General features: G+C 43.0%; 2 protein-coding genes across 3 annotated transcripts; both read right to left on the reverse strand.

Annotated features, from left to right (window-relative positions):
* Positions 1-1542: 1542 nt before the first annotated feature.
* pi4kb (phosphatidylinositol 4-kinase, catalytic, beta) lies at positions 1543-26817 on the reverse strand. Of its 2 annotated transcripts, XM_080769119.1 has the most exons (13): positions 26762-26817; positions 22328-23106; positions 16757-17107; positions 14196-14423; positions 13497-13724; positions 12355-12464; positions 11189-11293; positions 10058-10181; positions 8494-8607; positions 7980-8131; positions 6086-6218; positions 5335-5455; positions 1543-4105 (listed from the first exon to the last, which is right to left on the reverse strand). In XM_080769119.1, the coding sequence occupies exons 2-13, from the start codon at positions 23087-23089 to the stop codon at positions 3924-3926; spliced, it is 2610 nt and encodes an 869-aa protein (XP_080625245.1). In that variant the 5' UTR covers positions 23090-23106; positions 26762-26817; the 3' UTR covers positions 1543-3923. The 2 variants fall into 2 exon arrangements, with proteins under 2 accessions (XP_080625245.1, XP_080625246.1); XM_080769120.1 differs by lacking the exons at positions 16757-17107; positions 22328-23106; positions 26762-26817 and adding an exon at positions 15945-16028.
* Positions 19661-21226, reverse strand: LOC308317907 (protein angel homolog 2-like; the record flags this gene model as incomplete). The annotated part of the gene is made up of 1 exon (XM_080767255.1): positions 19661-21226. One exon carries the CDS (start codon positions 21224-21226, stop codon positions 19661-19663), a length of 1566 nt encoding a protein of 521 aa, XP_080623381.1.
* Positions 26818-27546: the final 729 nt, after the last annotated feature.

The raw sequence follows: 27546 nt of genomic DNA on the forward strand, positions 1-27546 counted from the left end.
CATCAAAGACAACAAAAAATACATTACAGAGGAAGACACAACATTACACAATTGCACACATTATGTGAATAATCTAGCCTCACGTAGTTACCGCTGTTTCAGAGCCTCGTTCAGCATCTTAGTTGATGCTGATACAAATTATTTTTTAAATCTGATGTACTTCCACTTTGGTTCTTTGTATCTTCTCCCAGAGGGCAGCAGTACAAACTCGCCATTTAAAACATGGGTAACATCACTGACAATTTTTTGAGCCTGTTTTAATGTGGCCTGCTTATAAATAGACTGCAGAGAGGGGAGTTGTCTTACCCCTATGATCTTCCCTGCAGTCTGCACCAATCTTAACAATTTGGACCTCAGTTGCACTGAGAGATTACCGAACCAAACTGTGATGCCAAACCTGACCAGGCTTTCCAAGACTGCTCGATAGAACACTAACATAAATCTTTGGTCAACACCATGAACCCTGAGACGTCGGAGGAAGTGCAGTCTTTGCTGTAGTTTACTACAGAGACTGTCATCATGTGTATTCCAAGTCATTGAGTTGTCAATACAGATCCCCAAGTATTTATATGAGGAGACCTGTGAGATGGTCGAGTCATGGATGACCACAGGCCTGTGGTCACCAATACTCTTGGGGTCAAACACCAATATATGGAGTTCTGTGTCAGGCATGCCCAAATAATGGAGTGTTGTCAGAACAGGCCAGCTCCATATGTACTCTGGGCAGGGGCCCTGTCCGGAGCTTGAATTCCCCATCGATGATGTCACTGGTGGATGGGTTTCTGAACTGCCCACAGCCCTCCCATGAGACACAGACAGAGTAGAAAAACATTGTGGCATTTTATAGCTAACCAATCACATAAATCCAGTTGTTCATGAGATGATGTATGATGATACACGCGGTGTGATTTAAAAATTGTTGTAATCATTTTTCTATTTAATGTAATATATATAAGCCTAGTAATGACATGATTTAATGTAATATAAGCCTAATGCAGGGCTTAAAGTTCTCCGTCCTGGAGACGGATTTCAGTCCTGAGGATTTCATAGGGGTCATTTAATGAGATCAGATCTGAAAGGATGATCTCTGCATGTGTGGTTCCAACCGTGGACCCTGAAAGGTGTGCTTTACTGGTGACTGTTGGTGATTTATTTCAAATTCAAGGCATACTTAAACCAGCAGCCTTCTGCAACAAACCTATCTGACTATAATTCCAATGTGGGTGAATAATCCGTCTCTGACAGGGCCGTAGCTGACCATTTGGTTGCCCTACTCGTAGGATATTTGTGTTGCCCCCTCCCGACGAGAGCACTGCTATTCCTCATGCAGATCGGCTATTTTCACTGTTTGTGAGGGCGCACACACAGCCGCGGAGCCGCAGAGAAAATTGTTATTTTGAGGGTCGGCTTGGCACATTTTGTTGCCCCCCTCGGCGTGTTGCCCTACTCACAGCACGTACTGCGCGTATAGGTAGCGACGGCACTGGTCTCTGATTTCAGACAGCTGATGAAGCACTAGCTAAAGTGATAGAACAAGTCAAATTAAGACAAGAACATTTAATTTATTGTATAAAGGAACATTTACAGAGTTAGGTAAGAATACTGACAACATCTTGATGAAACCCAGCCCATCACTTCTGGGAGGCTATAGTAACAGACTAATAGATTAACTCAAACATTTGGTATTTAATATAAATTAACAGAAACTAAACTGTTAGTAGTGACAGTATTGCAAAAACATACTGACACACTGCATGTGTGTGCGTGCATGTGTATGTGTGTGTGTGTGTGTGTGTGTGTGTGTGTGTGTGTGTGCGCTTGCATGTCTGACCATGTCAAACCATGTTGGCTTTTCTACTGAACTGGAATCAGTCTCCAACTGATGAAATGGCCAGGACAACAAGTGTGACTGTGTTCAATAGATCTCTGCAGAACTATGCATTCAGTAGATTTCTAAGACTATGCTGTCCAGTTGATCTCTACACATGACTAGAGATGGGACGATAATTGTTATTGTTTATCGTAAAAAAACCCACTCACAATAATCATATCGTGGATATTTTAATGTATCGTGAACTTGTCCTCCGTCATACACTAGGAATTATCTTTTAGCTGCAAATTCGGTACCACTTAAACCCTCTACACCAACACCTGTATATACCTTGTAAAGTATATGTACATTGGTATGCTCTTATTTCACTCTACACTAATCCATTGGCCAAAAATATTCCCCCCAGAATAGGGATGCTGGGTGTTCAAGTGGTGAACAGAAGTGCCATATTGATTATCGCAACATTAATGAATATAATAATTAATCATTTTTGCCACAATAACATGTAATCTTCATATCGTCCCATCCCTACACATGACTGTGTAGAGTAGATCCCTATAGAACACACTGTTCAGTAATGAGTAGAGTTTGTCTTTACAGCAGACTGGGAGCCAGTGTGGATAACGTTGGTTCCCAGTATAAACCTTAGCTTGGCTTCATTACCTCCTGTTTGAACTAGGGCTGCACTACTATGACTAAAACCATCACTATGATTCATTGTGATCACGTTTGTTAATCCCAATTATGATCGATTTTATAATACTTTTTTGGTCATTGTGCTTCTCTTGTTGTCATATCTTTGGGCAAATGGTATGTCATTTTATTGTAGGGCTGAAACTACCGATTATTGCCGTTGCAATTATTCTATACATTACTTTTTTGCTCGAATAATCGAGAAGTGTTTTTACAATAAATATTTTCATATAGAAATCATATAAGCCATATTTTACACACTTTGTCGGACAACAATGTTGTGCAAAAATAGCCAAAATAGCGCCCCCTACAAGCTTACAGCTATTTTCACTAATATGAAAATAAATTTCTTTTTTGAAAGAATTACATTCCCATAATTATGGATTATTTCAATAATCAATTAAATCGATTAGTTCCATTAACTGTTTCACCGCCTTTGTTATTGTTCCTCTGTGAGCATGACGGATGCAGAGATGAGCTGTACAATGTTCTAGTTATTAAGGCTACAATCCACACGTTTTATGTCCTCTCCCGATGCGAGAGAGGTCGTTTGCAATTGTCAACACCAGAGATTCCAACCAGTAGGCCTCTGGTCAAGCATAATAGGTTTTAAGTGGTTTTAAAAAAAGCGCTTTATTCGCACTCACAAAATAAGTTTCACAGCTTCTTTTTAATACGTCACAGCAGCAATCAGTAATAATCGCGTATCGCGCTGAAGGAGATGTACCACGAAAATAGGATAAAATTACGTTTAGATTAAAAATATGATCCAAATTGTAATGGAAAAAAGACGAGGGTGATATCCAGCAGCTGACCAAATTAAAGGTGTTTGAAGCAACTGCCAAGTTTCATAAAATCACAATTTATAAATTCTGATCCATTGTGCAGCCCCGGTTTAAACGCACTGCTCTGTAACTTCAGACGGTCACGGGGTCACCTGCTCACATCAGAAAAATGGAGTGATGGGTCAACGGTCAAATCAGGACATTTCCTGTTCTGGTCTAATCCAACTGGCCCCCTGATTGGTTAAGATGCCAGCCCCTGGGTCGATGAGCGAGTGTTTGAACCATGACAACAACAAAAATCACAAATTCAAAACAAAAAGACAAAGAGAAAAAGTGGAATCAGTCAACCAATCAGCTGTGAGACTGGCAGGAGTCTGTGGGGGGGGGGGGTTAATGGTCAGTCTTTGCGGGTAGAAGGGTGGAGGATCATGGAAAAGGTGGCGCCAAAAGCTCTGGGGGAGTGGTCTCGGTACGGCCAATGCCGACAGGTCTTACAAACAAACAAACGCACGCCACGCACACAATCACGCATACTCTCTCACACTCGTCTCTCTCTCACACACACACACACACACACACACACACACACACACACACACACACAGAGTATAGTTTCACATGATTCCGTTGGTGAGGTATTGGAAGCCGTCGTATAGTTTGGTTGTGATGGAGCGCATGGATCCATCCACCAGCTGATCCACCAGCACCTGTAGTTGCTCCTCCGTCAGACTCATGTGGAAGCGCTCCTTTAAGGCACGCATGGTGCTGCTGCCGTGGAAACAGGGGAGCTGGGAGCCTGACCAAACACATTCACGCACAAAGTGCACGTTATTAATGGGGCTATGCAACAACAGCATTCATTTTAAGCAGCAATCTAGCACAAGATTAGTACGGTAGTAAGATAAGATAGTGAGATTCAAGTTATTGTTCCTGTAATGCTTCTATGAATATTTACTTTATGCATTTGGGTCACCATCCCTGCTAATTCCTGAGTCCCCCCCCTCTCCCCTCCCCCATTCATGTTAAACAAGATATCAAAATGGAAATAGGTTTACTTCTACTAATTTTATCATGCATTGTATGCCATTACTTTTTCACTAAATACCTCAATGAATCAATGAATCAATGAAGGCCTTGTTTTCAGTCTCTCTCCAGAGTACAACACGGTCCAGTATGATGCAATAGCGTGAACAGCAGTGTTGGAATAAGCACTCAGTTTCTTTACTTAACCACTTGAAACTTAGCGTTTCTACGTAAGTATTTTTCAACCTTATCTTCATACAATTAGTCTGACTTTCTCACGCTCATATGCGATGCCACCATTTCTTTCCTCTGGCTCTGTCTCAGAAGTGGACTGTGGACAGTTGGACTGTGGTTAGAGACCAGGATTACTGCATGTTTTTTTGTGAGGGTACCTACCCTAGGGGACACGGGGATAACATGCAAACTCCACACAGAAAGGCCCTTTCGCCAACCCCGCCTCGGGTATGGGCACTATGGGGGCGGCGGTGGCTCAGGGTTAGAGTGGCTGGATGGTAACCACAAGGTTGCCAGTTCGAACCCGGGCTCCCCCAGAGTTAGTGGCAAAGTGTTGTTGAGCAAGGCAATGAACCCCTAATTGCTCCTGATGTGCTGGTTGGTGCCTTGCATGGTTTCCGCCACCATCGGTGTATATGAATGTGTGTGTGAATGGGTGAAAGTAATGCACAATCTATGTAAAGCGCCTTGGATAAAGGCGCTATATAAATGCACCATTTACCACTGATGACACGAGGAGGAGAGAACACGCCCCCAGAACCCACTAATACTCTAGTCTATAATTCTGAATATTTTCTTTCTTGGCTGCGACATACAGCAGGCATATTCACACTTAGTTAAAAAACTTAAAAATACAGCGGACAACAACCTTAATGAAGCAAAATGCAAGAGGCACATTTCACTGGATATGTAAATATATACAGTGACAAATACTGTATACCGAAATACTGAAGACCGAACTATCATGAATTATTATGTTACCGTTACCTTGTTGCATGATCTCTACCAAGCCGATGACCCTGTCCATATGTTTTCTAGCTGCTATGAGTCCTTGCAGCATCAACATCTTATAGTAGTTAAACATGTCTCCATCCTGCCCCCCCATCACCTGCAACACAGCACAACACAATATGGTCTTAAACATGTTCCATATCACCTGCAAAATAACACACAATATGGTCTTAAACAGGTCCCATATCACCTGCAAGATAACACACAATATGGTCTTAAACATGTCCCCCATCTCCTACAAAATAACACACAATATGGTCTTAAACAGGTCCCATATCACCTGCAAGATAACACACAATATGGTCTTAAACATGTCCCCTATCACCTGCAACACAGCACAACACACTATGGTCTTAAACATGTCCCATATCACCTGCAAAATAACACACAATATGGTATTAAACATGTCCCATATCACCTGCAAAATAACACACACTATGGTCTTAAACATGTCCCCCATCTCCTACAAAATAACACACAATATGGTCTTAAACATGTCAAATATCACCTGCAAAATAACACACAATATGGTCTTAATTTCTTAAACATTTCCATATCACCTGCAAAATAACACATAATATGGTCTTAAACATGTCAAATATCACCTGCAAAATAACACAATATGGTCTTATAGTAGTCAAACATGTCTCAATCCTGTCCCGCATCACCTGAAAAACACACAAAATGGTCTTACAAATAATAATATATTAAGTCTAGCCAGACTCACGTCCACAAACTCGGCGGTCAATTTAAAGGCCGACGTCTCGAACCCGAGGTTCCGAGGAGAACTGGACAGAATGAAGCCAAAGTCTATATGGATGATGTGTCCCTCAGCGTCCAATAGGATGTTCCCATTGTGCCTGAGAGGGGGGGCGGGGCATAGAGACAGACAGAACATTGAAATGTAGTTCACAACAACTAGCAGTATTACCAATATTAGTATTAGAACTAGTATTACCAATAGTAGTGTCTGAAATAGTAACAGGTCAGATAGATCAGACAGTAGGGATGGGACAATATGAAAATTACATGTCACGATTATTGTGGCAAAAATAAACAATATTATCGCGATAATGAAAATATACTCAAATCTTTTTTATATATATATATTTTTTTTTATCCCACGATTTTGTAACCCATTTTTCACCCTGTGTCAATTATCTAAAGTGATCCTGGGCTCTACACACCCTCCACCAACCTAGTCCCCATATATGGGGGACAAGGGGAGAGCAACGGACTTGAACTCATGCTTCCTTCATGCCCGAGTGTCCAAGTTGCTCCTTTACACCTGACAGGGGGGTGTTTCCCTGGTTGGACGTAGCGCGTGGAAGGAACACGTTATTCCAACCAGTTCATTTCCCCTCCATCAGGCGCCCCGGCTGGCCAGGGGGAGGCAGTTTAGTGACCAGGATTACTGCATGTTTTTTGTGAGGGTACCTACCCTATGAGGAGCTGCAGTGCTCGCCCCATGGTGAAGACAGCACTGTACCATTGAGGAGTCGAGGCCAGTTAAGTTACGGTGGTAAAGCCAGCTTCTAGTTGTATTGAACTGTATTGAACCTGTATTGAACCAGACAGCTGTATTGAAGCCAGCTAAAGGTTGGTGTATATGCCTGGTGTCAGAGGATACAATTTCGCACTGAGGCCAGACTAAAGTGTGTGTGAGAGCACATCCAGAGTCGGAGGAACCAAAGTTCTTCACATCCAGGGTCGGAGGAACCAAAGACCGAAGTATTTTGTTTTAAGTTTGGATTTTTGCCAATGTTTTTCTATTTTCTTCATTTGTTTATTTATTTTTGTACTTTTTGAGAGAGCTCTATTTTTGTTTGAGTACCCATTCAGGAAAGGACAGAAATGCAAAACACTAATTTAGAATTAGGTATATTGTGTGCTGGTTCAGGGTATATAACTGTTTTGATAAGTTTCCTTCTCTTTGACATGATTGTTGAAATGGTGTGGTTATTGTGGTTTTATTTGTTTTGTGAAGTACGCTCCAGTTCGAACATAAATTCAATTTTTCATTTGATCAATTCAATTGAAACCGGATAGTAATACGCCATCTAAAATAAATAAATACAATAAAATTCCGTATTTAAGGTGATCCATGGTTGTGTTGTTTATTTAATTATATAGACGTATAGGAAAAATGAACCACTTGACACCCAAGCATTCCTACTCTGGGGGGAACGTTCGCCAAAAATAGCCGACCTGCAAGCTTGTACTCTGCTATTTTTGCCGATTCGGTTACTGTAGAGTGAAATAAGTAAAGAGCATACCAAATGCTTTTATCAAGTATAGCACAGGTTTAAGTGGTACTGAATTTGCAGCTACTATCAGACAGACAGACACCTACCTGTCTTTGACCTGCAGCAGGTAGCAGATCAGACTGTAACCCTACTATCAGACAGACAGACACCTACCTGTCTTTGACCTGCAGCAGGTAGCAGATCAGACTGTAACCCTACTATCAGACAGACAGACACCTACCTGTCTTTGACCTGCAGCAGGTAGCAGATCAGACTGTAACCCTACTATCAGACAGACAGACACCTACCTGTCTTTGACCTGCAGCAGGTAGCAGATCAGACTGTAACCCTACTATCAGACAGACAGACACCTACCTGTCTTTGACCTGCAGCAGGTAGCAGATCAGACTGTAACCCGCACAGCTTTGGACAAAGTTCCTCTGAGCACACAGGAAGTTCTCTGTGGTGTGAGAGCCGTGCTCCTGCAGGAAGTAATCTAACATAGACATCTGACTCTGTTTCTTCACCTGCAATTAGACCAATAAACCACACTGTTAATGAGTGTGTGTGTGTGTGTGTGTGTGTGTGTGTGTGTGTGTGTGTGTGTGTGTGTGTGTGTGTGTGTGTGTGTGTGTGGGTGCGTGCGTGTTAGAGCTGCCTGCAACTATCGATTATTCTATTGATCACCTTTTTGTATAATCTCATCATGAAAAAGAATATACCGGTATACGGTATATATCAACGCAAAGCAAAAACAAATCTGTCAAACGACCAAATCAATTAGTATGATGAATCACTTAAGCACAATTTCATAGTTTGTCGTACAAACTGTGTGTGTGTGTGTGTGTGTGTGTGTGTGTGTGTGTGTGTGTAGTGCGCGTTCGGTCACCTGGTGTATAGAAACAGCGTTGACTACAGGTTCTATCATCCCACTGTCTGATGACAACACCAGGATCTTATAAGGTTTAATCCACAGAGGAAGTCTCTCCTGCTGCCAGATGCTCTGAGAACAAACACACACATAAATATTGTATTATTCCCTTGAGGGATAATAAAGTATATCTCATCTCATATTCACATGGATTTTGTCATATAAACACCTTAGTTCAATTTATTCCATAGTTTTTAACTACATCTATGCAACATTAAAACCATCAGTTTATCTCCTGTTTACTTAGCGTGAGGCAGCTTGATGTACAAGTACAGCCCCTGGACATGATGCTAGTATGTCGCAGGGATTTACGCCCAATCCAACCCTTGATGCTTGAGTGCCAAGCAGGGAGGCAACTGGGTCCCATTTCATTTGTATAGTCTTTGGTATGACCCGGCTGGGGATCGAACCCCGACCTACCAGTCCTAGGGCGGACACGTGGACAACAAGGCCACTAAGCTGGTAATGTTCATTACATAGGGGTTCAACAGGTTCCGTTCGATTTCCCCACCTAATTTTGAACCAATTAATTGGTTCAGATCCCTAAAAGTTGGTTTGGAACCAAAAAAAGACTTCTTCTTGCCCTGAAGTGGGAACCAAAGTGGGCGTGTCACAGTTAAGGTTAGAAGATGCAGATATGATATAAACCATCATAAAAAATAAAGAACTGAACCAGTTGGAGAACCAAAGTTATTTTGGTGGAAACGGAGCCTCAGAGGTCGACTGTGGACAGAAACCTTTTGTTTTGTTTTTATTTTATTGATGCAAGAACAATTGCTTCCGTTCCATCGTGCTAACTATCCTGGAGGATAAAAGCTGTAGTGTCTATTAGTTTGGAGTGAGTTGATGGAAATGGTGCCATCTTAAAATGAGCATTACGCTGGGAACCCCCCCCAAAAGGTGTTGCTCACAACACACAAGCTATTATTGCACGCACAGGTTTGCGTGCAACTGTTCTCTCCAAACCTGGCAACAATGCATTTCAATGACAATGCGAGTGAAAAACCTTTTTTTCCTACCCCAAGCGGGGGGGAAAAAAATCTCTGTGAGTACGAGTGGAGCGTCCATGTATGGCTGGTGAGAACAGCCGGAATGTGTGGAAGAAATCAGCATCCGTGAGCTTATTAGGGATAGGACGATAATCGTTAATGTTTATCGTGCTGAAAAAACGCTCACAATGATCGTATCGCAGAGGTTTAAATGTATTGTGAAATTGTCGCCGTCATAGACTGGGATGAATTAGCTTTTGTTCAGCTGGAACTCTAATGAGCGCACTTGGTACACTCTTATTTCACTCTACACAAACCGATCTACAAGCTCGCAACACGCAGTGAGGTTGTAGATAGGCTATTTTTGGCAACTCCTCCCCCTCAAATAGGGATGTTGGGGGTTGTATCTGTACCAACATACAAAAAAAATGAATTTTGACATTTGTGAATCGATAATCGTCCATGTCCACATCACGATTAATCTATGAATCTATTTTCCACCCCTAATCAGTGGCGTGAGGCTAGGACTGTACCTGTAGCTGTTGTAGGACCTGATGGGCCAGAAGTTCCTGCCTGAGGTCATCTCCACATTTAACAATAACAGAGAGCAGCCTCCAGTTTGGCATGTGACCGTATGGCGAACCTTCTCTGATTCGCCTGAAAACACACAAATACAACTATTACAATACTCTACTGGACAATACTATAAAATACTAGTTTACTGTACAATACTATACTACTACTACTGATACCAGGGCACAGCCAGGAAAGGCAGGAGGCGAGTCCGCCCTATGTAGACACACTGCAGCACGACAGCGGAGCTAACAACACTGCAGAGCTCAAGACGCTGATGCTAGACAGGAGGGTGTGGAACTTAAGGCAGCGATTCAAGAGTCCCGAGTTGGCGTTGGCTTGACGGCACTCTCAAATCGCAATACTAATACTATTACACCCACCCACCCACAACAACTAGTGGTTTGAGCCACTGGTACGTGGTTGCGTTGTAGATCTGCTATTTTAGCTGGCCCGAGTATAAATAACCCTTGAAGGATTAGTTCGCCACTTCGCCCAAAAAAGTGACTTATTTTGAGGGGCGCTAGTCCAGCTTTTGGTGGGTGTGCACAAACTTTGTCTTACACAAACATTAAAATGCCATTGACAATGAATGGACAATTTTTAGTGTTTATGTAAACACAAACATTGATGACAAAGATGAGGATGGAAATTGTGATATGCCAGAATGAGATGATGTATGATGATAAGAGCGCCCCTCACTTCACAGATGTGAGACATCTTTACGCTGCGTAATAATGCCTTCTCCTTTCTTCTCGTGTGCCGAATACCAACTTCTTCATACCACAATGGCACATTCATCCCCCTATATTTAATGCGATTGTACCACAGTAAAATGCGGTTCTTTGGTGTGCTTCAGGATTCGAATGAGCCTTCATCAATTTTGTCAAAAATAGTCGATCTACAAGCTCACCACTTGAGCTTGTCTGAGGGGGTATATTGTATTGCCACTGGAGGAAAGGTCATACGGTCATCAAAATCAGTAGGGGTGATCCAACAATCTGATGACTGATCCCTTCGGTTCAGTCTTCTGTTTTGAGCTTTTAGGTCCATTAATGTGATTAATAAAAGCTTCCTGATGTTATCATCACCTCATTTTCTCCTCCCAGGGCTCTTTGAGAGCCACAGCTGAGGGGTCCTCAGGGTCTCTCTTAAAGGACGTAGGAGGATGTGCCAACTGTTCTGATAGACGCCTCCTGAAACACAGACAAGAGCGTGCACGCACGCACGCACGCACACACACACACACACACACACACACACACACACACACACACACACACACACACACAGACGTCTTTTAAAGTGAACGTGTATGCTGGCACTGGAAACTGGGGTTTATGCTAACAGCTAGCGGTAGACATAGAGTTAACACACATAGCTACCAGCTGTCTACCAGTTCAATCCAACTGATGTTTTCAAATCATCATGGCTTGAGAAGTGAGCTTGTTTAGCCAGTAGATGGTGCTAATGCCCTATTTAACTACAACAGTACATACAGCATGACACCTACTGTAGCTGGCAAAATAACAACACTAGGGCAGTGGTTCCCAAAGTGGGTTATAGGGACTCCCAGGGTTCCTCTGATGGCCTTGAAATTAAAACCACTGCACTAGGGAAAAAAAGTGAATTACAGAGTATAACTTGTAGAAAGTGGAGGAGACGTGTCGTCCATCACACCCAGAATTTTAGCAACCATGTAAAAGTTGCACAGGAAGAAACACACTCAATAGATTAAAGCTGGCGGTCAGCTAATGGCTGATGTTTGCACCCATGATAAATGTCTTGGTGAAAAAAATCTAAGTTATTAGATCAAAAGAACTGAATAGGACGTTGGGAATGAAGTTTCAAGTTTCCAGTTTATATAAGAAAAAAGCCTTACAGGAAAAGTAAAAGAGTTTTTTTCTCTGCTTTTTTTCTAATATAGCTCGTATCTCTACTCTACACATGGATCAACAAACTAAAGAAAAAGCCGGCACATTCACCGGACATCCGGCACTAGTTAAAAGGCATTATGGGAAATGCAGTTCCAGCAAACGCCCAGTAAATGAATACTAACAGAAACAGCTATTCTAAATGAATTAAATTATTTTTTAACTCCAACAAGTTTTTTTTAAACTGTAAATAATAATACTATGAAATAAACAGCTTTTAACCCATTTTGACCTAAGATCAGATTCTAAAAATGACTTCTACATCCTGTGTGTGTGTGTGTGTGTGTGTGTGTGTGTGTGTGTGTGTGTGTGTGTACACGTACCTGATATCTCCCGCTGCGATGAAGACAGGCTCTTTATTCTCCAGACTGGTGATGCTGTCCACTGAAAACTGACTGATGTTATCACAGCTGTTAGTGTGAACCTCTGTGAGCTATGGAGAGAGAGAGAGAGAGAGAGAGAGAGAGAGAGAGAGAGAGACACACACACACACACGTAATGAAACAATTCAGCAAACTAAGTTAATTGATTATTTTAAAAAAACGGTAGTATAATTTACAGTAGATTTGAAATAGTGAAAATAGATGGTGAAAAAATGGTGAAAATTAAATAAATTATGAAACAAAATGTGGTTCTCGATTATTCAATTAATAAAAAATACGAATCGGTAGAACAATAGAAAATAATTGATAGTTGCAGCCATAACTGTATATGCTCAGATTTGACTGACATTGGGCTGGCTGACACTGCGGTCAATAACCAGCCAAAATTCTCACATGTCTCCCCCCTGCTCCGCTCCCTCCACTGGCTCCCGGTCGCTGCCCGCACAGAATACAAAACTCTGATGCTGGCATTCAAAGCAACCAAAGGTATGGCTCCCCCATATCTTGCAAGTATGATTGAACCCTACAAACCCTCCCGCGCACTCAGATCAGCCAACACAGGGAAGCTGGAAGTACCCTCACTAAAAACGCCGGGACAACGCTCCACACGTCCCAAAATCTTCTCCCTTCTGGCTCCAAAACTGTGGAATGCAGTCAGAACTGCAGCATCACTCCCAATCTTCCGCCGTAGTCTGAAAACCCACCTTTTCAGACTCCATCATGGCCCATAGCACTTACCCTACCCCCTTAGATAGCATTTCTGTAGACTTAGATAGCATTTGATACAGACTTATAGCATGTTATGTAGACAGCACTAGAATTGCATTGTATATAGTCATAGCACGCCATAGTGTATAGCATAGTAGTATATATGCATAGTTTATATGTATAGTTTCATTATATAGATATTCCACTGTTACTTTCTTAGCTTACGCATGTTTCATGATAAATGCTTTTATGTGATGTATTCCCATGCTTTTGTTCTTGCTTAATGTAAATCGCTCTGGATTAAGAGCGTCTGCTAAATGCCTAAATTGTAAATTGTAATATAAACAGTGACTGGCTGAAGTCAGGAGCCCCACCTCCACCTGCAGGTCTGCGATGTCGTCTACGCTCCAGGCCTCGTCGTCGTTGTCGTAGTTTGGAACCGTGGAGAAGCTTCCGGTCCGCTGCTCCGCCGTCAGGAAACAGTCCGGGAGGTTCTCCACCGAACGAGTGGAACGGATCCGGTTCTCTGGGATCCGCACCGGAACATTGGACGTCTCAAAGTTGTCACACTCCAAAACCTCCACGTAGATTAGATACGGAGCCTGGACACGTGCGCACGCCCACACAGACACAGACACACACACACACTTGAAACTTGACCCTCTGACCCTAACCGTGAGCTTTAATCTTGACACGCAAACTCTAACTTTGACCCCTAAATACTTGAGAACCCAATTATCATCATGACAGCTTTCTGGAAAAGAAAATCTTTCTATGTCAGACAGTGTTGCTCAAACTTTTTCATGTCAAGGACCCCCAGAATTATCTGTATTTGGCTGTGGACCCCCATCTGAAAATATGTAGTTATTCCCAGAAGCAAAGATTTGAGTTAAAAACTTTGGCTCTGAAAGAATATATATTCAAAGATTTGCGCCACATTTTCACGAACAGCAGATTATGAACTTGTAGATCTGCTATTTTTCAATAGCTAAAGTATAACATACTGCTTAAAACACCAAAAGGGGTTAGCTCTTCCACCACCGCTCTCGGTACACAACGATGTAAAACATTACCTTGTCTTTGGAGTTGAGGACCACCGCCTGGGTGTGAGGGACCCGTACGACGTGGTGCTGGTAGGCAGCGGTCGGCAGCCACACGCGCCCCGGCAGTTTGTGGTTGAGCAGCGACAGCTCCGAGACCAGCCTCTGCGTCTTCTGCTCTTTAGTGGGCAGCACGGCCAGGCGCTTCCCGATGCCCATCAGCGACTTGATGAACTCTCTCTGAGGAGCGAGACGCACAGGCTGACAGACGGAGAAAAGGAGACAGTGAGACAAGGAGGAGAACGGGTTATTGCCTACATAGGTGCTCTGTCGCACGACAGGGGACGTGTGCCAAAAATAGCCGCTCTACAAGCTCACTAGGGTTGGGATTCTGAACCTGGTGCAACATCGAGCTATCAGGAATCACATATGGAACCGTTTCCGGAAGCGGTATGTGAATTTCGCTGGTACTGCTATACAATTACAGTACCAGTGGTTCTCAAATGTTTTAGTTTCAAGGACAGCCCTGTAAGGGTCCATTTGGAAGCCACGATAAGAACCGTTACATGGAACCATTAAGGAATCAGACCATTACCAGAGAATCGTTAAGGAAATGGAGTCATTAAAATCCTAAAGGATCCCAACCCTACTCATGAGGTGTTGCATCATGAGCTTGTAGATTGTCTATTTCTGGTTTACGTGCCGAAGTAGAAATCAAGCTTCCGAGAAGAGAGACATTTCAGCTTGATGCAAATGCATCTCATTTGTTGAATCACAGTAAAGCAACAAAGTGGAGACATGAGAACCAGTTTTGGACACAAATTATCATCACCATCAACAAAGCAGATTTTTTTTTTCTTCTTCTCTGAATCAGGTCAGGCAACCGATTGGTACAAAGTAAACTACAAACATAAAAACAACAGACATGTTATGTTACACAACTTCTAAATTAAAACACATTCAGTCCGTGAACATGTACCACAGTATGACTTGTTTACTGCCGAATGCAGATCATAAGTTAAAGCTACTCCATGCAATTTGTTTTAATAAAAAGTTGGTGTAAGCGATACTTTTGTTAAAAAATGCAGCGGTTTGTTCAGTAACAGGGGTCTCTTCAGTAAACACTCTACAGTAAACATGACTAACAGAGGTCTGCGGTAGAGGTCGGGATGCCATTCTCATTCAATCACGAGAGAGAACTCGTACAGGATACAGGATAAACAATGAAATTCGAAGTGATGACAAAGAAATGAGCCGACAAACTGGAACACAAATAAAATAGTTGATAAACGGGTTCTCTCTCCTGATTGGATGAAATATGTGGCCCACCTGAAAATATGGTTAGTCTTTATGAAAGAGTTGGAGATGGGGGGACCCCTGTTACAAACACTAGTTAGTAATGAATGATTACTATCTTTGAGACATACGGTAATCCAATTTTTCACTGTGTTCACAGTTAAAGCAGTGGTTCGCAAAGTGGGGTCCGCGATGCATAGCCAGGGGGTCCGCGAAATTCCAGTCTGTATAGGTTAAAAAACTGATCGAAAGCACAAAGGCAACACAGTTCATGGCCAACGGGAGCCGCTATTGTGCCAAATGTGCATAGCATGGCTTTAACTACTGGTTATTTTTTATTAGGTACTTAAATGGGATGTCCGTTACTGTCCGTGTACATGTTCAGGGGCCACACACGTCCGATGACAACAACCGCACCACTGTAGCCAATGACGACGGCCAACCATATCCCAGAATGCATCAGGACAGAGAAGGTGGTGAACTTACGGGACCCGTTTCACTATCTGACCCTTGACTGTCAGAGCTGGAATCCTGAAAGGTCGGAGGTCAAGAACATGACATCATCATATGCTGCGATGAAGACTTTCCATCCAGTCTGCATACTGTTGGACTTCATATTTGTGTGTGCTCGTGCGTACATGCGTGCGTGGCGTGCGTGTGTTTTAACCCTGTAGGAATTGTAAAATGAAAGTGACCTGACTGAGAACCTTTTGTGTATCAATATCATTTTGTATCAGTTCTGTATAGGTGATGTTTTAATAATTTAAATGATACAGTATGCATCATCATTCTGTGACGTTAATAAATTCCAATTATTATTTGGACATTATTTATGCCACACGCTAGCTTGAAGATCAGTGCTTGTGGTTGGTGCAGTTGTCTTGTTGTTTTAACCCATTCTGACCGGGCACCCATTTTGGTGTTAGCATCATGTTATGCTTTACCTATTGAAAAATAGCAGATCTACAAGCTCATATCGCGCCACCGAGTGGCGCGATACGAGCTTGTAGGTCTGCTATTTTTGAAAAATTCGAAGAACGACTGACATTTTTAGAATCTGATCTCAGGTCAGAATGGGTTCATCAGACCAGTGTGTGTCCAGTGGAAACCTCGTATGAATCTGATCTCAGGTCAGAACACCCTACTCCTTGATCATACCGCAGCGTCACACTAAAGCATCAAAAGCAGCAGATCAACAAGGAGCTTGCAGATCTTCTACTTTTTAATTTGAATCCTGAAAAGTAACCGTTTTTGAACGTGTGAGGCTTTTCACCCGACAGGGAGACCGATCGATATACCTCGTCCTGGCTGTTCTCCACCTTGGGGTTGCTGGCGGTCCTCTTCAGGTTGCTGCTGAGGCTGATGGAGACGGTGGCGTCCGACTTGGAGCGCTGGTGGGTGCGTTTGGTCGGAGACAGGCTGTGCTCCGCCCCCCCGCTGGCGGCGGGGGGACAGAAGGGGGTGAGGGTGGTGAGGAGCTCCCTCCGGGCCCGACTCGCCGACGGCTTCAGCTCGTCGGACAGGATGAGCTTTCGGAGCTTGGTGCCCCTGGAATGTCTCTGGGTGGAGATGTGCATGTCGGAGCTGTACGCGCCCAGCAGCCAGGCGCAGCGCAGCGAGAACGAGATGCTCTGTCTGCAACGGTGGACCTGGAGGGAACACACGACAACATCATCATCTGTCGTATTAATGCACTGGTTCTAAAAGGTCGGGGCCTCACCAGGGGTCAAAAGAAACGGACACTTAAAGGTCTGTAACTCCCAAGAGTTTTAATTTGTAGACGGTTGTATGTTGTTGTTTTTCTCCATTTGTCATGTTGTCACTGTGGTGTGTGAGACTACGGATGGAATTTAACTTCTACCTAAATCTGGCATATTTCCATGAAATCGATCATGTGTATTGATTGAAATGTTCATTAATATGCACTATCGCAGAAATAAATAAAGTGTACAAATGGAAGAAAATGGACCCTAACCCTTAGAATCGATCAAATTGGGAGTACATAGTTTAATGCATATCAAACTGGGGGTCCTTTAAATGTTACATTAATTATAGGTGAAACTGTTTAAAGAATTGTCAAATAATTGTTAAAAGATTAAATGTTAAATAATTATATTTAGATAGGATGTTGTTTAGACAGATGCTAAGATGTATGCTTGTTACTTGGAAGAACTCTGATCTTAGACTTTCTAAAGCCACATTTACACTGGCAGCCAAATCCAGTCTGAATCAGATCTGAGGCACATCCAGATTAGAATCTGATTAGTTTAAATGAGTCATGTGACATGTTGGACTGGTTCATTTGGCAAGGGACACTTGCCAAATGAACCAGTCCAACATGTCACAACACACCAATTGGGTTGTTAGTCTGAATCTTGTTCATCTTGTTCTTTTTGGAAAGCGACACAGACGTTCTACTTGAGTTCATTATTTTCACATTATTAACACACTGTCACACACCTTTGAGTGTTATCGCCATTCAAAATTAACATACTGGTAATAAAGCAGCATAATAAAAACTGTGCAGTTAACAGTTACTTATGTTTTCTTGTTTGCTGGGTGGCCTATCTATATAATAATCAGGGTTTGGCCTGACAATGCTGAACTTGAGTAAACTGTTTAATTCTAACTAACAAAGCCTACAAAGGGCGCATGTAACAAACATACAACAGTATCAATCTTATGAACCCTTAATAGCATATCGGAGAGACAACCCGTGTTCAAATAACCAGTGTCATGGGGCAAGCCGTGCCCTATATACACACATGCATCAAACTGCTTTCGATAACATGTAAGGACTAATGTTTTAAACTTGTTACTTGTGTATATATTTCCCTTGATTAGGAAGGGGCCAGGTGCTATGCAGGAGAGGGGTGTTTCCTATGCTTTGAGTTTAATTGTCATAGACTTTCCAATTCCAACCCACGTTATACTTGTGTGAGCAGGAGCACATGTAACTTCCCTGAGGGAGAGCTACAGGGCCTTGTGTGATCAGGGTATTGATGATATGCACATGACTGCCATCTTGCCAGCAAGGTGCTACCTAGGTGCAACTTCCCATAGACAGCCCATTCATCCAAACAGAAAAGCCCTATTTAATTGTATTAAATAACGTCAAACTCAGGGTCATTGCAGCTGTACGAAAAGCTTGAATTATCGTCTTACTATCTGCAAAGTGTTTGTTTCATACAAATCCACCGTAGACATGTTATGAGCTACTTCCTGTCATGAAATTCCTTGCAGATGATTATTTTTCTAAGTGTCAGAGTTTGGAAGCACTTGTCATCAGTAAAGCAACCTCCTGCATTATGTGTAAATTCTAAACAGGTGGTACAGTGAGTGATAGTCAACGAGCACTTCCAAACTCCAGCACAAATCATCTGCAAGGAATTTCTTGACAGGGAGTAGCTCATAACATGTCAGTGGATTTTTATTAAACAAACACATTGCAGATAGAAAGAGGATCATTCAAGCTTTCCGTACAGCTGCAATGTTGGTGAGTTTGACGTTATTTAATACAATTAGATAGGACTGTTCTGTTTGGATGAATGGGCTGTCTATGGGAAGTTGCACCTACTGTAGGTAGCACCTTGCTGGCAAGATGGCATCCATGTGCATATCATCAATAGCCTGAAGAGAGTTCTTAACCAGTTGGGTTTTGTTAATTTGTGTTTTATTGTGCTTATTTAGTTTAATCATTTCTCTATTTTCATCCAGTATTATTTGAGCTATTTTCCTTTTTTCACTGTAAAAACATCTGTACTGGAGTTTGGTGGAGGACGTTCCGGGAGAAATAAAAACCCATAGCATACATCTATCTCTTGACTGTTCTTGGAGCCTTGACCATCGGCCAACTTCACAAGCAGTTAAATCAGTTGAGTTCTAAAACACAGATTAATGAAAGATAGCACAAAGTAGTACTACAGTTTCAGTGCTGCAGGTTAAAAATCACCCGTGGTGTCCGTGTGCGGTTAGGGTTTTGGGTAGGGTGTCAGACTCATGATTGTAGGACTGTTGGTGGAATTGGTCAGTAGGAACTCTGCCTCTTTCCTTTCATCTCTCTCAATGCCGTTTCCATCAAGATGCAAAAGTAAAGGGAGTGTTTTTCAGCGCAAAGGACCATGACTGTAAAGTGATGGATGCCAGTAAACATCGTTCACCTTGCTGACATCACAATGACGCCACTCTGGGGCTGACTGCGGTCAGCGGTGGAGACGGAAGCGAGCAAGGAGAGGCAGATGGTCAGATGAGTGATGCTGATTGGGCAGGTGGCGGACCGCCTTCAGCTCAGACTTTCCCACCAACGAGAGCCTGCCCAGAAGTTCCAGGCCCCGGCCGTCGAGGAGGTGTGAGCACGTGCCTGCGTCCGGTGGCGTGTACAGTATGTAGTCCACCGTGGAGTTCCAGGTGGTGACTTCGGGTGCTCCGTTGTGCGCCAGGAGGTGCTGGTAGGAGGATCGCAGATTCAGGCTATGGTCTATTCTAGGTCTGTCTGATGTCATTTGGCTTGACACGGCTCCAGTATGGATGATGGGTGTGGTGGTGGTGTCGCACAGAGGGGGTACAGTGGTGTAGTACTGACAGGGTCGAGTGGAAGTGGTGTAGTTGTGAAACTGTTGCTGTGCATTGGTGTCATACCGACAGTTTGTGTCGATGCCCAGCCTCGGAGACCAAAGAGGAGCCGTGAGGAGACGGTGACCTCTGGGGGCGCTGTTCTGACCCGACGCCCTGTCGACGGGTATGCCCTGGTACTCCAGAAAGCCCGCCGTTAGGAAGCTGTACAGTGGACTCCAAGGCGTCGAGTTCAAATCCCCGCACATCACCATTGGATTGGCCGAGCCGCCCGGGAGGCGGGACAGGCGGTTTATCTCGGCCAACAGGACGGCCAGCTGAGCCAGCTTGACGTCACCGCGCTGGGGGTTGTAGAGCAAGTGGGTGTTGGCCACGCAGATGAAGTCTGAGGGATCCGATTGGACACCGTCGGGGGGGACGGGCTGCAGCAGGAGGATCAACCCAACATTGTCTCGGTCCAGGGGGGGAATGCCGGAGCGGAAGTACTCAACAGGGTGGGCGGAGAGGAGGGAGAGACGAGACGGCTTGAAGACGACTGCGCAGCCGTCGAGATTTGGGCCGGTACGCTTCTTATATTCACACCGGTATCCCATCTCCTGTAGAGCAGGTTTAATCTGCTTCTCGTAATGGTCCACTTGCACCTCCTGAAGACACAGAATGTCTGCGTCGTAGTGGCGGATCTCAGCCAGTAGGTTGGGCAGCCTGTACTCCCAGGGCAGTGCCCTGCCGTGACAATGTTTATACAGAGAGGCGTTGCGATGTAGCAGCTCTTGAGACAGGATGTTGTAGGAGAGCACAGAGAAGTCAAACGGAGCAACCCCTGGAGGTCGGAGGACAGTACAGACTTCCCAATTCCTCTGCAGAGGCCTTGTCGGTGTCCTGGCCTGTGGATGCTGTGGGTGCCTATTCCTTCCCTGCCCCCAAGCACCCTTCACCGGGGAGGGGGTTCTGTCTCGGTTGGTGCCGTTGTCAGGGTGAGGGGTTCTGCTTCTGTCGGTGCTGTTCTGAGTTAAACACGTAGGTCTGTCTTTCAGCTCTGAGTGATGCCCTGCGTATTTGCCGCCGTCTCCATACCTGTCTCTTTCTTTATCTCTGCACTCTTTCCTAGAGCTATTTTCTCTGCTTCTCGCATTCTCCCACTGACCATTCGAGCTGACAGATAGCACAGGGATGGAGCCGGGACATGCCCGAGGCATGCCTTTGACCGCTCGATTCATACATATAACTTTAGCATGCATTTTATAACCACGATGACGAAGTTTTAAATCCCCCCAGAGTGACGTCATGATGTCAACCGTCAACGATTGAGACCTTTCTCCGCGCTGTTCTTCCTTATTTGGGCAATACAAAAATGAGCATACCTCAGGTATGCGTAAGTGTGTACGCAAACATTTTCTAAAAAGAGCAGGCTCATATGCATACACGTAAAAATACATGTTCAAATGTAACACTCAGTCATTTAACACTCCCTGCTCCAAAAACGAACCTCCTTAAACAAACAGTTATGTATCGATCAATATCATTTTGGAACATGTTACCACCTCACATTAATATAATACAAAATAAATTATCTTTCAAATATGCTTTAAAGGAACACTTGTTACAGCTGACCACATGACCGGAATGTCATTCTTATTATGTTGTATTTAATTTTATAGAATAAATTGTAATTACCGGTATGTATTTTAATGTATTTCATCTTGTAGAATGTATTTGTAATTATGGAAGGAAGATTAGCTGTCGCCCCGGCATCAGCTAATGGGGATCCATTCAATAAACAATGTGACGTGTTGAGAGCTTGTAGATCGTCTATTTGTTTTTATTTATTTTTGAGGGGCGCTAGCCCCTCTTATGCCCAGCTTTGTGTGTCTGTGTGTACCATGGAATGTGATGATTTGATTGGTCGAGCACGGAATGTGATGATGTATGATAATCGCACTTCACACAAGTGCGATTTTTTAAATAAAAGGTAGGTGGTGAAATTAATTTAAGTTCAGTATAAGTGTTGTTAGCCTTTTTTGTATAACAAGAGCTAAATGTTCTTTTCATCTATTCACATTGTATATTTAAATTTGTATCTACATTTTAAATCTGATCTGTCACAAAGTATAGTATAGTATTTGTATTTATGTGTTTACAAATCAAGTTAAATGTTATGTTTCAAATTGATCAAGATTCTGCACTTTTTCGTACAAGACATTGGTCAAAACATCAGTAATCTGTGGTCTAGGCTCTAGGTCCTAGACCTAGAGCATCAGTCAAAGCCCTGGCATCGGACAGCCTGTAATAATACCCACCACATAAGGTTTAATGGCGTCCCCCACGTCTTCGTCCATGTGGATGTACATGTTGAGCAGCTGCGGGAGGTAGAAGTCCACCTCGTCGTGTTTGAAGCTGAACAGACGGTTCCCGATGTAGGCCTGCACGCCCGGCTCCTTGGAGTTGTGGAGGTAGGATATGGCCATGGAGACGTCGAACAGCTTGGACTCGAACAGGCGGAGCAGCCACGACTGCTTAGACGGGTTTTGCCGCTGGCGCCGGCGCGCGCTATGCACCGAACCCTCCTCCGGGCTACTGCTTCCGGCCCCGTTAGCCAGGCCCGGGGCGGGGTCAGGGGCAGGGTTAGAGTTGGAGTGGGGGTTAGCGTTAGAGTTGGGGTTGGAGATAGAGCTTGGGTCGGGGCTAGAAGTCGGGTCAGGTTCGGGATTAGAGTTAGGGTCATGGTTGTCGGTGGTGTCATTAGTGGGACCAGGTTCAGAGTTGGGGTCGGGGTCGGAAATGGGGTCCGGTTCAGGGTTAGAATCGGGGTCATCTTCATCCCCCTGCAGTCTCTTGACCTTCTGCAGGACCTCCTGGCAAGCCATATCGGCCACGTCCTGGTCGATGCACAGACTGAGCTCCCCTACGCCCTCCCTGATGACCCCCAGCGGAGGACTGGGGTGGGGGAGCGGGTGGGGGGAGCACGAGGAGGGGGTGGAGGGAAGGGACAGTGAGGATGAGGAGGGGCTGTGTTCATCGCCGGAGAGAGAGGGAGACGTGTCCTGCTCTTCATCTCCCATGGTGCACCTCACCTCCACTGCAACACAGACACATTCTATGTCACAACATGTCAGGAGTGCAACAATTAACTTAAAAACAATATTGATTTAAATAAAATACCCACTTTTACAAGCTCACAATGCATAGCGATGTGTTGTGATCTTGTAGGATAAAATACGGTTTAGGTGGTTTATAAGAAATACATTTAATTAAATTTGTATTTGCATTTGTAAAAAAAAAAATGTGTGTTTCTCGTTTTAAATGTATAAATAATTAAATATCAGTAATCAATGTAATCAATAATCTTACAGAAATAATCAATAGTTGCAGCTGATTATTTCTTTAAGATTATTGATTACTAATCTATCTTATCACAAGTTAAAAAAGATTCATTTCAAACAGATTGAAGGGCATGGAGGAAGTCCCCCCTGCACATCAAAGGCCTGTCCTGTCATCACAAAACATCTCGTCTCTAATCTCGTCTCTTCGACAGATTAACACAGCTTAACACTGACCACACACACCACTGACCACACACACCACCAGTCAGACAAACACCCCATGAGGGTGGGGCAGAGATGGGTGTATCACCGGGTCCTTATTGTCAAATGACTAGTTCCTACTCAGGGTTGAGAATGCATGGAGATCTCTGTATATGTCTGCCCTTTTCCCCTATATGGCTGCATGTTAGTTCCCTGATGTCATCAGTATATTGTACACAGTACACCAATAACATAATTTCATTGTTCTGATGACACCAGGGATGATGAACGCGGCCGGCAACAGCAGTGATCCAATATGACATCCAATATTTGATGATTAATTTATGAGGGGCGATGTCCAGCTTTTGGTGTGTGTGCACAAACTTTGTCCTACACAAACATTAAATTCCTATTGACAATGAATAGACAATTTTAGGCCATAGTGTCTGATGACAGTACGTCATGATGATGTACGATGATAAGAGCGCCCCTCACTTCACACAGGGGTGTGATTTTATCATATTAATAAGGCATTATTTTCACTGGCCCCAGCGGGCAAGTGCCAGGTGTGTTCAGTTTAAAGAGTACATCTGGGTCTTTAGAATTCATAAAACTTGAAAACTCTCTCTCTCTCTCTCTCCCTCTCTCACATCATTTAAATGGGAGCAGAGCGACAAAATGCACTCTCAGACGGAAAATATAACAGCTTTAGTTAAGCTCCCTATATCCCACTACGTATGTGAAGCATTTAAAGGGGTAATTTCCTGCTCATGCTTTATGTATGTCAGCACACTGAACACTAACAAATGGGCCCTATTCCGTCAGTGCTAAACCCCTTATCCCTAAACTTCTTTGCCTTTTTTTTTTACTATTTTGAAAAACAATAAAATTGTTCAACTACCCGATCTACATAAACACATTGTGAGCTTGTAGATAGATCTATTTGAACTATTCAAAAATGTTTTTCAAAATAATAAAAAAGGCAACGAATTTTAGGGATAACTTGGATAAGGGGTTTAGCACTGACGAAAATTCCTATCTTGGGCGCGCCTTAGCTTTTATCCCTAAACTCATTTGCCATATTTTACTATCTTGAAAACATTTTAAAATAGTTCAACTAGCCGATTTACATCAACACGTTGTGAGCTTGTAGATCGTCTAGTTGAACAATTTTGATGTTTTTCAAAATAGTAAAAAATGGCAAATAAAATAAGTTTAGGGAAAAGGGGTAAGGCGCAAGATATAGCCCCATGTGTACAGAATTCCGAAGAATAAACTTTTACAACCCTCCAACAAACAAAAAAATCACACCTGTGTGAAGTGAGGGGTGCTAATATATTAAAGTCTAACTCATGTCTAACTCATGTTGCTATGATTAGGTGAAACACAAATTCTCTTTATTAACATTGAACTAAAGACAAACATTAAACCTGTATATAGGAGGGGCTAGCGCCCCTCAAAAACGAAAGTTAAAGTTAATAAAATGACACCTGTGTGAACTGTGAAGTGAGGTGCGCTCTTATCATCATACATCACATTCCGTGATCAGCCAATAAAATCATCACAAAAGTCATTCCAGCCGCTCACTTTTGGCATCTTCACTTTTATCCTCAATATGTACTTTGCTCAGCCAATCACAAGCCAATGTTTGTGTTACTTTCACACAAACATACGAAGCTGGGCAAAGGAGGGGCGCCCCTCAAAAATAAATCACACACGCACGCACGCACGCACACACACACACACACACACACACACACACACACACACACACACACACACACACACACACACACACACACACACACACACACACACACACACACACACACACACACACACACACACACACACACACACACACACACACACACACACACACACACACACACACACACTTGAAAAGATGGAGGAAGTCTCCTCCATCAATGTCTCAGAAAAGTGTACAAATAAATAAATAGTGTACAAATAAATTGGAAGCTAATACTGGTAATGAGGATTTTACTGTGTATGAGTGTCTCTTCTCTACTGTATGTCCATTGTCCAGTCACATGAAGTGGATTAATAAGCCTGCTTTCACTTCCCCGCATAATCAAACCGTTTGTTCGGAATCTGAACGACTTCACAGCCTCTTGTGTGTGGGAGGGAGTCGGGACATTATTACACTTTCATAATCCACTAACATACGTCCATGCATGTGACTCTCTCACACACACACACACACACACACACACACACACACACACAGTCTTATTTATATCAGTATTGATCTTTTTTTTTTGAGGGGGGTGCAGCCGCTCCTATGCACAGCTTTGCGTCCGTTTGAGCACGGAATGTGCTCATATGATTGGACATCATGTTGTTGACATCAGACACATCATTGTGATGAAAGGCACTGCTCACTTCACACGAGTGTGATTTTTTTAACGTGGTTGCTTATTTTCTACTTAAAATACGTAAAATTCTCTCTCACAACTATGCCAGACTGCCAGTGACTTATGCCAGTGACCCTTCTCCATGCCAATGGTGGCCTAAACAGATCAATAGTACACCCGCCTAAACCATTGGTTCTCAAGAAGAAAGAATAGTATTCATAATTTTCCAAACATTTTCGATGTTATATCCAATTTATGAAAGAAACAAAAAGAAAGATTAAGATTAAGATCAAATCTGCTATTTTCCAATAGCCAACATATATACATGGATAAAGTGGAATCTGGGACCCCCTGGAATCCCCTCTACCCCTGGGGATCCCCGGAGCCCACTTTGAGAACCACTAAACAACACACATCAACTGTTATGTGTCATCAACTAACTTGACACATACACAGTCAGTCACACTAGAGCAGATCAATACACACTAAAAATGACACTAGTATAGTTGACAACTATACATACACTAAACAACTACATACAAACTTAACAGACCTGCTACACACCATGGATTCTAAACAGACCAGTTAATATCCCTAGACAGTAGAACATTGTGTCTTTCTTGTTGTTGTACCATTTAAAGAACTCTGTTAGCTGCTAGTCGGCTAACTTTAGCCCCGTTAGCATCATCATCATCAACATTATTATTATCAACATTGCCACCGTTTTAAACGTTTAGACGTCTAAAGCAGAAACTTTTAGAAGATATGACAACCACACAACCAAGTGCAACTTGTGTTGTTTTAGATGTGACAGTAGAAAGAAGATTATTCGTACCTTAAAAGTGCTACTGGATTTAAACGTTAGATGATCCAGCTTCTCTCCTCCTGTTTGTATAGCTGTCCTTTAACCGCCTGCCTAGAATATTATAAATACCATGCTATAATATAGCATGATACATGCTATAAAAGATGGAAAACTCTTCGCCGTTCACGTTTTTTCCAACAGTAACAGTAGAATTTATATGATGACTTAAATTACCATATGAACCCGATATTATATTATTCACATACAGGCTAGCAACAGACAGCTAGTCAGACGGTAGGGTTGCCAGATGTCAGACTCAGGACGGAAACAAGCAAAAACAACTATCAAAAGAAACCAAGAAAACTAAAAGTACTTATATTTTATTTAAGTAAAAGGTATTGACATCAACATATACTTTAACTCTTAACTCAGTTTCAGTTTATTTTTTATTTATAGTGCAACATCACCCCAAGGGGTTTCTGTGCACTTCACAACAATACACAGCAAAAAACACAATAGCACAAATAACACAACAATAGCAAGGAAACACAAGTAAAGCATAATAAAATGTGCCAACACACATGGCTGAAACAAGTACCATGGAATGAATTCTGTACTGGCCATATATGGAGCATGTCTTGAGTGTACAGGGTTTGATGTGATCAGATCAACATATGGAATGTCAGAACAGCTCAGCTCCATATATGGAGATCTAAGGGTGGCAGTGGGGACAGTACAGGGTTTGATGAGGACCCAGTTAGAGCCGGACCTTAATTTCCGGGCCTGATGAGAACTCTAGTGTGGCAGTGGGGGCA

The sequence above is a fragment of the Protomyctophum bolini genome (genome assembly GCF_963924005.1).
Source record: "Protomyctophum bolini genome assembly, chromosome: 7".
NCBI classification, from domain to species: domain Eukaryota; kingdom Metazoa; phylum Chordata; class Actinopteri; order Myctophiformes; family Myctophidae; genus Protomyctophum; species Protomyctophum bolini.